Source organism: Mytilus edulis, chromosome 5 (genome assembly GCF_963676685.1).
Source record: "Mytilus edulis chromosome 5, xbMytEdul2.2, whole genome shotgun sequence".
Lineage (NCBI taxonomy): Eukaryota > Metazoa > Mollusca > Bivalvia > Mytilida > Mytilidae > Mytilus > Mytilus edulis.
The window spans coordinates 92,039,028-92,051,088 of record NC_092348.1 but is presented as its reverse complement, the minus strand read 5'-3'; the positions used below and the strand labels follow the sequence as shown (position 1 = coordinate 92,051,088).

General features: G+C 30.6%; 1 protein-coding gene across 2 annotated transcripts in view; it reads right to left on the bottom strand.

Annotated features, from left to right (window-relative positions):
- Nucleotides 1-12,061, bottom strand: part of LOC139524820 (cell adhesion molecule Dscam1-like) — a 53,307-nt gene that overhangs the window by 17,158 nt on the left and 24,088 nt on the right. For both annotated transcript variants that reach the window (XM_071319923.1, XM_071319924.1), the window contains exons 5-18: nt 11,325-11,612; nt 10,747-11,016; nt 9,584-9,880; nt 7,124-7,234; nt 5,909-6,067; nt 5,000-5,154; nt 4,557-4,683; nt 3,844-3,963; nt 2,982-3,176; nt 2,172-2,313; nt 1,766-1,914; nt 1,179-1,310; nt 690-928; nt 213-450 (exon numbers count right to left, since the gene is read on the bottom strand). In XM_071319923.1, the coding sequence (XP_071176024.1) occupies nt 213-450; nt 690-928; nt 1,179-1,310; nt 1,766-1,914; nt 2,172-2,313; nt 2,982-3,176; nt 3,844-3,963; nt 4,557-4,683; nt 5,000-5,154; nt 5,909-6,067; nt 7,124-7,234; nt 9,584-9,880; nt 10,747-11,016; nt 11,325-11,612 (2,622 nt within the window). The remainder of the gene's footprint in view (nt 1-212; nt 451-689; nt 929-1,178; nt 1,311-1,765; nt 1,915-2,171; nt 2,314-2,981; nt 3,177-3,843; nt 3,964-4,556; nt 4,684-4,999; nt 5,155-5,908; nt 6,068-7,123; nt 7,235-9,583; nt 9,881-10,746; nt 11,017-11,324; nt 11,613-12,061) is intronic.

Sequence of the window (12,061 nt, the reverse complement as noted above, 5' to 3'; positions counted from 1 at the left end):
ATTAACTTTATATTATTAACTTCATGATTTATCCTTATAATACCTTATGTGTGTTCGCACTGTTTTTGATATTGGTGGCATTGTTTTAGAGAAGCCGTTTTCAATTGATGAAGTTCTTGGGTTAAAATTAAGGCTTTTGAGACTTGATCTTCGATTTTTTTTCAATCAATTCAATGAATTAAAACATAGGTAAAATATTGATTTGTACTTACCATCTTCTAATGTAAACACTTTAAAATCTGGAGAAGAGGGACCACGTCCTTTACCATTATAAGCTTGTATGTGGACCGAGTATTCTGTAAACTTTTCAAGATTGTGTAGAGTATGTTCTGGTTTGAAGTCTTTTCCGATAACCTTTGGTATATAAAGAAACCTTGCAGGGCTATCTGTCATCTTATACCCAATATAATAACCTATTATTTTACCATTGATGTGCTTAGATGCTGGTGGCTGTAGAATATATAAAACATATTGTTAAACAATGTTATTCTTAATTTCATAGCAGATAGTTTATATGACAAAAATCTTTATTCAATATGAAGTTGAACTTTAATAGAAGGCAATACATATCTTCATTGACTATAGGTACAGTATGTTAAAAATCTCCACTCTCCCGAATACATAATGTATACCCAGAAGTTGTAAATGTACAACTTGATAAAATCTGATAATAGTCATTCAAAACTTACCATCCATGTAATTTTTAGGGATTCTGATCCTAAAGCTGTCACTTCTATGTCTTTTGGTGGACCTGAAGGAGCTTCCTCTAACATTACAATATCTACTGGCTTGCAAGGTATTCCGTACCCAACTGAATTGTTAGCTCTTATTCTCACCATATAAGGTACACTAGGTTGCAAATTTGGTATATTCACTGATAATTTTGTTGACGGTACTGTTATATTCGGAATTTTTCCCTGCCATGTTCCTATAAATCAAAGTTGAAAAAGGCTTTAAGTGATTAACATTTCGATATTTCACCGTTTTACTTTATATACTGTTGTTTGTCTTTTGGTGGGTTTTTTTATGCAATAACACTTGAGATTGTTATCAATTTTACAAGATTCAATATCTTTTTGATATCATTCGTCTCTCTTTTACTGTTTTTTTAATGAAAATAAACCCCAGGTTATTACAGTAAGAATGTTTGAAAAATAAATAAATAATAAGAAAAATACCTGAAGATTTGATATATTCTATAACATAAGACAGTATATCTGTGTTTCCATCATATGGTTTCTTCCATTCTATCACTGCTTCACGACTTGTTTTGCTGACAACTGTTAAATTGAGTGGAACCTCTGGTCTTTCTATGAATTAAATAACACACATTATAAATAGTTATCAAAAACTCGAGTCTTTTGGAGCAAACACGTCAGGGTTTGTTTTTGTTTGGTAGTTAAGTAATAACATTATTTATTTCAAATTGCAATGGAAAGGAATATATTATATTGGAGCGAATACTATGTACGAATTGTTTTCTAATAATGTGATACAAATCTAACCCATATCTATTTTGTTTGGTTAACTGAATTTTGAATTCACGGAATTAAAAGTTATAAACTATTTAATCTGCTAATAAAATTTTTGACGTTTTTTCTTTGATATAACTAACTATTTGATGTTGAAGCGTTAAATTCATTACGATTTGGCTAACGCCACCAAAATATAACACTTTATTAGTGTCAGTATCTTGATTTATATAAGGGAAAATTTAAAAGCACATAGCAAATATCAGTTCATAAAAATCGTAATATATGCTTACCAAGTACAACTAGTCTCATAGACAATATGCCATTTCCAAATTTGTTCGCTGCAGTGCAGACATAAAAGCCGGTGTCATGTCTTCCAGAAGGACGTATAGTTAAGCGGGATAACATTCCCCTGTTTGTGGTTATTTTTTCTATCTGTTTCCTATTGTGAAGAACAAGAAAATATATTTCAGATTAAGTGATTACTATTTGACAGAAATATTAGTATAAAGATATTACCAAAGATTTTAATTCATCCTTCAATGTCATTTCAACTAAAAAAGAATAAATAACAAAAAATCTATTTTATTTAATTATAACCATTTTTTTTACAAATAATTACTATTACTATATAATAATTGTAGCTAGTTATACAAACAAAAGCATGTAAATAGTAGACATTTAGTTAAGTATAGATACCTTGAAGATGAAGATAACGATTTTCCATTAAAACTCCAAGACACGGACATTGGCTTATCTCCTATAGCTTGACATTCTAAAGTTGTATTTTGTCCTTTTATCACAGAATAGTTCTTACTAGGTTCATCAAATCTGGCTGGAACTATAAATAATACAAATATGTTTGAAATAAAGGCAACAGTAGAATACCGCTGTTCGAAATTCATAAATCGATCGAGAAAAAAAAAATCAGGGTTACAAACTGAAACTGAGGATAACATATCAAAAATAAGAGGAAAACTACGACAGAACACAACACTAAAATGTAACACACACAGAAACGAACTATAATATAACTATGGCCATTTTCATGACTTGGAACAGGAAATTTTACTGGTAAAAAGATAGTAGGTTGAACCTTGTTTTGTAGCTAGCCAAAACTCCCGCTTTTATGGCAATGTTAAATATAACATTAAAATGACAACATTACATGACAAGACTACAGGACATTTCATTTATTCAAGATTAATGATATTTCCGAATATATATAAATGTTAAATTAATAAATCAGACGGATAGTATAAGTATTTGCCTAATTCTTATTTAACATTGTCAACCGAGTTGAAACCGAATTCCAGCAAAACATATTGCTCCTGATTTTATAAAGTAAAATCACTAAAATACTGAACTCCTTGTAAAATTCAAAAAAGAAAGTCGTAATCAGATGGCAATATCAAAAGCTTAAAAAAGCTCAAACACATCAGAAAATTTATTTTAGTATTTTTAAAATAAAATGTGGGGTATAATCTAGAGACAATTCTTGACACTTACTATGCACTGTGAGAAAAATAACTTTACTGAGAGGATATCCAACACCGTTGTCAGCATGACAGAGATAATACCCATGATCCTCTTCTTCAGCATGTCTGATTACAAGTGTGCCATTACTCAACAGCTGTAAACGACTGGAGTTATCATTGGTATCTTCGGTATAAGGCAATGCTTGGTAGGACCCAAGTGTGTCACCTGCAAGAAAATGAATACTACATTAGCAAATATAGTTCACAGTGTTTTAATCTTTCCCTAATCGCATTAGTGACTTTAATTTCGTTTGAATTATTCAAAAGAAACAATACGGATGACAGCAACATGGTTTGGAGCCTCTGGCCTGTGTTAGTCTTGTATTATTTTTAATTTAAGTTTCTTGTGAATAATTTGGAGTATAGTATAGCATTCATTATCACTGAACTAGTATATATATTTATTTAAGGGCTAGCTGAAGGACGCCTCCGGGTGAGGGAATTTCTCGCTGCGTTGAAGACCTATTGGTGACCTTCTGCTGTTGTCTGTCCTATGGTCTGTTGTTTTCTCTTTGACACATTCCCAATTTCATTCTCAATTTTATTGTCATTGGATTTTGTTCTGCTCAGAGAACACATTTAAATATAAGCACTATTCGGAGATTCTTATTATTGTTATTTACCATTTCCTCTTTCAAAAAGTATATAAAATGTTTCGCGTTGTCTAGTAAGGAAATTATCCAACGTTTCGATGATTGAATTTTAAAACATCATATACGCAATTGACAACACCATAATGAATTATGAATGAGTAATGGGTAAATATGCATCTAAATCATTCGAGTTAGTCATCTTTTACCAGATAAAATTGTACAGGTTATGTAAAAATATACCTAAAGCTTTCTTCCATGAAATCTTTGGCGATGGGATTCCATTAGTAAGACAATCAAGGATCACATTTTTCTTCAAAATTACAAAAGAGTCTTCAGGTTCAATTATCCACGTTGGTGGAACTAAAACAAAAATGGCTATTATGAAAATGCTCAAATGTACAATTAATTTGATATAATATTTAGATATAAATAACCGTTTAAGAATCAAACTCGTTTACTAGTGACACAAACAGATTACGGTCGGATGTTAGTTTATTTGGCTGTCTATTGTTCTGTCCAGTGTTTGTGGTAATTCTTTTTATCGTGTTTGAATAATCAATAATTCAGTTCTCATTCTTCTAAGGAAATGAATTATTCGAAACATTATGTGATCTTCCATTTTGATGTATTAATAATTATTCAAATTGATTTGTAAGTTGCATTGATAATATCCATGATTTTAGATTATTGACATGAATTTATAAAACTATCAAGATATCATATATTTACTTTTAATACAATAAAATAAATGCCTATCAGATTTTATATCATACAATTTTCTAAGTTCAATAGTACACCTAAATAAATGACTAAGTCAAAACAATCAAAGTGTGGAAAAAATGAAAACAACTTGGTGTCATCTTGCAAACTCATCATAGAACATTTTTGTCTTGTGAGAAATATTATCAAATAACAAATGAAAACAAATATCTTTCATCAAAAAAATGACATACCATCCACCTGCAGCAAAGATGTATATGTCACCGTAGATGCTGGGTTACTAGCTTGACAGGTATAATTTCCGGTATGCTTGGTACTGGCATCACCAATAATGAACATACTGGTGTATGAATCTAAAAGCTGAAATCAACATTTAAATTATGAATAGAATCAATATTTATTGCATTTTATTGTTTTCATCTAATTTTGCAAAAGCTTGATAAAATTGATTGACATATCGAAATCCCGATTTGGACAAATGTATGTTCTAAGAATTGATATCTTTGTATTCCAGCTCTGTTAATTTTCATATATATAGTTGTGCGAAACTTATTGACTATCCCTCTGGTATCTTTCGTCCCTCTTTTATAAACTTATAGTATTGTACTAAAACTAAATAAACACAAAACACTATGATTCTGTCCTTTTCAAATAAATTATTATTTATATCAGTCACCTGAATTTTTATGCCCATATCTGGTGGAATGGCATGTCCATCTTTTGTCCATTTGATTTTTATAGGTTGGTCACCACTACTAACTACGCATGAAATAACAATTCTGTCGCCCTGTTTCTTGACAGGAAAAGTAAATGGGTCAATCATTGGAGGTTCTGTGAAAAAAATATATAACTATCTATATTCTAGACATTATTGTAAATAACATGTATAACTATCTATATTCTAGGCATTATTGTGATTTATTGTACTGTGGATTCAATAATTTGTGTGTGTACCAATTTTCGTGGATTAAGGAAAACTCACATATCGTGTACAAGCTTATATGAGATTTCTCATTCGTTGAACATTTAATTTCTTGGTCCACCTTTACCTCACGAAAATTGGTATTTAACGCTGTTAACGAATCCACAGTATATTCGGATACATAGTTTACGATGTCTTGATATATAAAAAATATGAGAAGCTATTTTCCAATCAAGTTAATACAAATCACAGACAGTTTAAACATGGTCTTTTTTATTGTCAGTTTTGTATAATTAACACAAGCAGTAACAGGATCGATATGATTACCTATATAAGGGCATAATTTCAAGCCAGTCTTCTTTGGGAGTATTATTTTTTGTTTACGTCTGTAGAGATTGAACATAAGACATTGACAATGATGTCGTTGTTCATTACCATTTGACCACAATATGTAGAACCGTCATTGTGGTCATAGCACATAAAAGACATCATATCTGATATGAAATGATTGCATTATGCAAATGACATTAAACAAAAGAAGAATTATAATGCAGTTGATGCTCATTTTGACAAACATATCTCATCAATACAGCAAGACAGCAAAGCATGAAATTCTAAATATAAAAAAAGCTTCTAAAATAAATGTACATAAGTAGAACTTACCGACAACATTGATATAAACAGATTGATTTGATCCTTGACCATTGGAATTTCTGGCTGTACAAACATATTTTCCAGAATCTTGTCGTTTCTGAACTTTATCAATTGTAAGTGTCCCACCAACAATGTGCTGTAAATGGTTATGTGGTAAAGCCGTGCCATCTAAAAGATGAAATCTAACATTAAATCATTTCATTTTATAGAATATTATGAGAGTATTGCCACTTTGTACAAAGCTTAACGTTTGAATAGCGTGTCGGCTGATGCATGCGTATCTTCAGATGCGTATACTGCCCACTCACTAAATTTCACTCATTTATGAGTTAGTTCTATTAAAAGTGTTTATCGTTGTATTGTTGTCAATATTGTACTTAGATGTAACTGAATATTAGTATACTACACAAATTCTATGTAAGTAATTTTTTTGTCTTATCCAGGGCGACGTGATAACTTTCAGAAATGCCGCTGATTTTATAATTTTGTTTGCTCATTTCATGCGTTTCGTTGGATGATATAGTCTAACATTTAGGTTTATGAACTCCCGCTTTACATCAATACCTCGGAGTTTGGTATTGACGGGAATGGATATAGTTGTTGTGTTAAATGATTCTGACCAAAAAAGACAAAATATATTATATACATTAATGTCCATTTGTATTGATTCATTACATCAGTGTCAACAGTATTGTTTTAGAATCGCTTCCCGAAGAAGCAATACAATAATGTAAACGAATGCAACAAGGTTAAATAACTATTTATCTTGACACATGATTTATCTACGTGAAATAAATTTAAGCCTAAATGTATGTTGAATATACACTGTTGTTTACACACTTGATCTTTAGTTATCCAAAAAGACATTCATCTCATCTTGAATGCAAATGAAAAATTGTTTTTAAAAATATTAATGTCGTTTAAAATAAATTAATCATTTAACAAAATTACCCTTTGTTAACCTAATATTTCTTTTTTCGGTAACTGATTTTATGTATTTTATGACATCTGCAATATAATATATGTATGTTATGTATATTTTTTTCGTATTTATCGCATCTCAAGATATACCCTTTTAAAGGTGAAAAACATAATTATGAACATCATAAGTGATGACACTTTAATTACGATATACAACAATGCAAGACGAAATTTCAAGATAAGTCCATGTCGTAGGATCAACCGATCAGTAAGTTAACACTTGTTTGGTAAATAATAACATACCTTTAGACCATATTACAGAAGATACGGGATAACCAGCGACATAACATGTGATACTCAATGGTTGATTAGCTGTGGCAGTAATGTTCTTCATCGGTCTAACCAAGGGAATGCCTGCAAAAATTGCGATATGTTTCCTTTCAACAATTTTAGTCTCAGTTTTAAAGATTATAGTCCATATCTGTACACAGGTAGTTTCGTTTAAACATAAAAATACCCGACCCGTTATTAGTATTTTTTACTATGTCTTCTATGACTTTACATAAAAAAACCTTAAGGTTATATAATGGTAACATATTTTATAATAAAACTTAATAATAAAAGACTAGCAGGGGGTAAGATACGACTATTTATATACACGCAGTCTAAAAGAATAATTGATATTACTATCCACAAAAAATAAAGGCAAATAAGTAGATTTATATAGTATAAATCCGGCTTTTACAATTGTTACTACTGAATAGTTTGAGGTTAACAAAATAGAGTTTCCCTCTTTTTTTCTACATAAGAAAATTCCAGTACCAAGTTAGGATTAAGACAGTTGTTATCCATTCGTTTGGAGAGTTTGAGCTTTTGATTTTTTCCATTAGATTACAGACTTCCCTTTTTGAATTTTCCTCGGAGTTCAGTATTTTTGTGATTTTACTTTTTACAGTCAGTGTTATACATTGTCTCTTTCTATTCTATCACTTGTGTGTGTGTTAACATGATACATAATGTTCAGTTTGTATCATACTTAGAAAAATTACATTTACCATCAAAAGATACGCAATTGTTGCTTTATATTTAGTGAAAATGGGTAATAATGATAAATTACATATTTCAAGAACTAGTATTGGATTTGTTAGAAAAATAAAATGGAAATATCCGTCCATGCTATCAATTTCAATTAGTCTTATCTTTAATTTGAAATTACACTTGAAACCAAAGCAGCCATCTGACAGAAATTATGACATTAATGATGTCCATAATCAATTTTATCAATGAAATTAGCTCGAGTTACTAGAATCACTCAAGATCTGTTTGACATTAATACAATGAATAGAAAAATAATTCGATCACATAACAAGAAAATTAACTTATCAAAATTTTTATAATTGTAGTTTTAAGTTTGTTTTGAAAATGAAAGATAAGTCTCCACAAAACAATATGAAATTATTTTAGCAATTACATAAATTATTTTAGCAATTACATATTGAAGTTTATATAATTACACATTTCCTTTTTTAACGTTTGTGTTAAAATCAATTTAATTCAACTTTAATGTTATCATTTTAAATGTTTCTTCCGACTGATTTATTACAGTTTTGCTGAAATTAATCACATCTAAACTCTCTCAATTGTAATTTAATTTCTATCTAATCAATATAAACCCTTCTCATCGTTGACTGAGAGTACTCTCAGGGGTATTCGCCACTGGGTTAAGTCAATTTGATCTAAACACACACTTGATACTTTCATAGTGATAAAAATGTCTCTTTTTTGTTTGTTCACTGTTATATTAAAACAGCAGAGTCAGCAAATAGTGTTAACTACTACATTGGGTAAAATAAGAGCTCTGAAAGCAATTCGGTAACGCTCAATTCCTTTTATTAACTGACAAATAAAGAGTATATGAACAACACAGACACCACATACTAAAACTTAGGGTATTATTCATGCTCTAAAAACACTCCTACCGTTCCTAAGTAACAAAAAGCAATTATTAAATTTTCCGGATCTTTGCAGTGATTTTTCATTCACATTACTTCAAATAATATCCAGACCCTAACTGATTGTTTTATTAACGAGAAGAAGATGTGGTTTGATTTGCCTACTCGATTTTATTATTGTTAATCTAAAACTACTCAGTAAACGCAAATTTACAGGAAACCAATGCTATGTTGATGCACCGTATGCACATATCAACGAATATTTCGTTAGAGGTGCTCGATATATGAAAAATGTGAACAAATATTAATAAACGAGCAATATCACGCATAGTTATACAACAAAGTATGCATTAACCAGCTTATGTTTATCACTACATTGCACAGATTAACATTAAAATTAAAACAAATATTGAAACCTAATATCAGCTCGATACATCTGTATTATAAATATCAAAGTAAAATCATGAAAGCGGAAATGCATTTATTTTGTGATTCCCTGTGGATCGAAATAGCAGTCAATCGCCACAAGCTGCAGTGATACAACATTACAATAAAGTCTGGGTATATGTATTGAATGTATCAATTGCATATTTCAAGAGAACAGAAAATCATCAGTTGTGTTGAAAGCAAATATTGTAAATTTAGTCAATTTCATATTTGTCCTTGACAGTCCTTGGTTGACTGTAATACAACCATACATATAAGGTATACAGACTCTTTATTTGATCAGTAGAATTTTAGAAATAAAAGCACCATTAATTAGTCTGGAAACATATTATTTTCTCTTAATTTCGATATCAGAAATACGAACCATAAACATTAAGTTTGCTAGAATGTGAAATCGTTCCCACTTCGTTAGACACCTTGCATGTGTATTCTCCACCATACTTGATATCAACACTGCTTATGTTGACATAGCTGATAACTTCACCAAGGCCGTTCATAAAACTCCCTTCTTTTAATTCATTGTCACGTGGCAGGGATTGACCATCTAAAGTCCATGATACATTAGGGGTTGGATTCCCAGCTGCATTACACTTAATCGAAGTTTTCTGTCCGATTTGAACATACTGATCAGCAAATAAATCAACAAATGCTGGATGAGCAGCTACAAGAATAAAGTGTATAAAGAATATAAAGCACACTATGATAGCTTCATTTTTCATTTGACCAGTTTTTTAAAGTATCAAAAGCTCATTCTTCCGGTTCATTTACAATATAGAATTTCGTTTATGATGTTGTGGGATTAAACCTAGTTTTGTTTATATGTTATTAATGTGTAAACTCGGTAGATGCACTCGCACACAAAATATAAGGACTTTTATGTAAAAGTTGTAGGTTTATTAGAGTACAGCGCATTGGTATGCTGTATTAGTTTATACACTCTTCACTGTGGATAAGATGAGATTTAAACTGCAACTGTCATACAAGTGAGAAGTTTAGTTAGCTTTAAAATCAGGTTCAATCCACCATTTTCTACATCATAAAATGTATGTATCAAGACATGAATATTACAGTTGTTATCCATTTGTTTTATGTGTTTGAGCTTTTGATTTTGCCATTTGATTAGTGACTTTCCTTTTTGAATTTTCCTCGTAGTTCAGTATTTTCTGTAATCTAATATTTTACTTAACAACTTGATGTTGCAAGTTAACATAATCTACTAATCTACACTAAAAACTCAAGTGCAATTAAAATACCGTATACGCAATAAAGGAATAACGCCAATGTACTTAGGGAGTTAACGAGTAAGGCGTACTAATGTTTTTTTTGTGCAAAGTTTAGAAAGAATACGAATTTACACACTATCATTATCAACAATCAAAAATATCTCCACAAGTTCGCCAACCTAATATCATATGAAATAATGCACACGTTTTAATCATTGTTAGAAATTGAAGTCGCTAAAGAACACGCTTTTACTCCTCGGACAAATACATTTACATGATATTAATATATTTGCATTATACTCACCACCTAGTAACAGTTGTGCTGTTCCTTGGGCTCCATCGTTATCATTTGTTATAACACATTGGTACATAGCCTGGTCCATTCTATTGACATCATTGATAGTCAAATAAGTTTCATCCTGTATAGTCATTCTATTCTCCTTGACCAATGGATGACCATTTTTAAACCATTTGATAGATTTGATTGGATAGCCTTCCACAGAACAGTTGAAAACTGCAGGTTGTCCTGAGTCTACTATTTGATTCGGGGGGTCAATCTTCACCGACAATGGTACTGTAAGTAAATACAAAATTTGTTAATATTTGTTCACATTTATGTTCAAGTAAAATGTGGTATTATCATAAATTGTCTGTATAAACTGAAAACATTAAGCAATTAATTTATGATACAATAGACTTTCATTGTTAAAAACATATATGATTTTATCATAGGCTCGGTTACTACTTAACATTTTGGAATATATATATTTGTTTTTAAATGGTACTAAAATTCAAATGTACATATTTGAATTATTTTTAAACCATGTACTCCTTGAAATATAGGGTTATGATCATAATAGATATATATTTAGCAACTATTACATGTGACAATAAGCTGAGTCTTGACAAGTGCTGATCCATGTGGGTTGGAAATATTGCAGGTATAATCGCCACTGTTTACTGTTTGTGCATTTTTGATGAAGAGATTTCCACCTCTCTGACTATAAACGACATTATTAATACTCAGATCTTTTCCTTGGAAACTCCATCTATAGGTAGGTAGTGGATTCCCACGACCGACACATGCTAATTCTGCTGATGATCCCTGTCCAACCGACACAATCTTTGAATAGTCATCAATTTCAGCTGGCGACCAACCAGCAGGTGGTTCTGAAATAATAATGTCCGATTTGTATTTCTGTTGATATTTCCAACCATACCAAAATAAATATCATTTATATCACAGTAAAACAATGAAGTCAAATTCTCTTTTGCAATACACATGAACATATGATCACCATGTATGTTTTAATTGGAAATATTTGTACCTATTTAATTGGTTGATCATCTATTTATTAAAGGGGCACTATCTGTCAAATTCATGGTCACCGATTTGACTAAAATTTACATGTTTGATTTATAACAATGTAAAACATTTATCCAAACTATCAAAAGTCTAAAATAAACAGTTTAAAGAGCATGGGGCAGATAATATATAGGTTCGTTTCGTGTGTATCTTAGTCCAGACGCCATCTAATTAACTATCGATTTGACCTCAGATGACCATATAAGCGATGTAAACATAAATAAAGATAAGAATAGATTAAACCAACACGTGC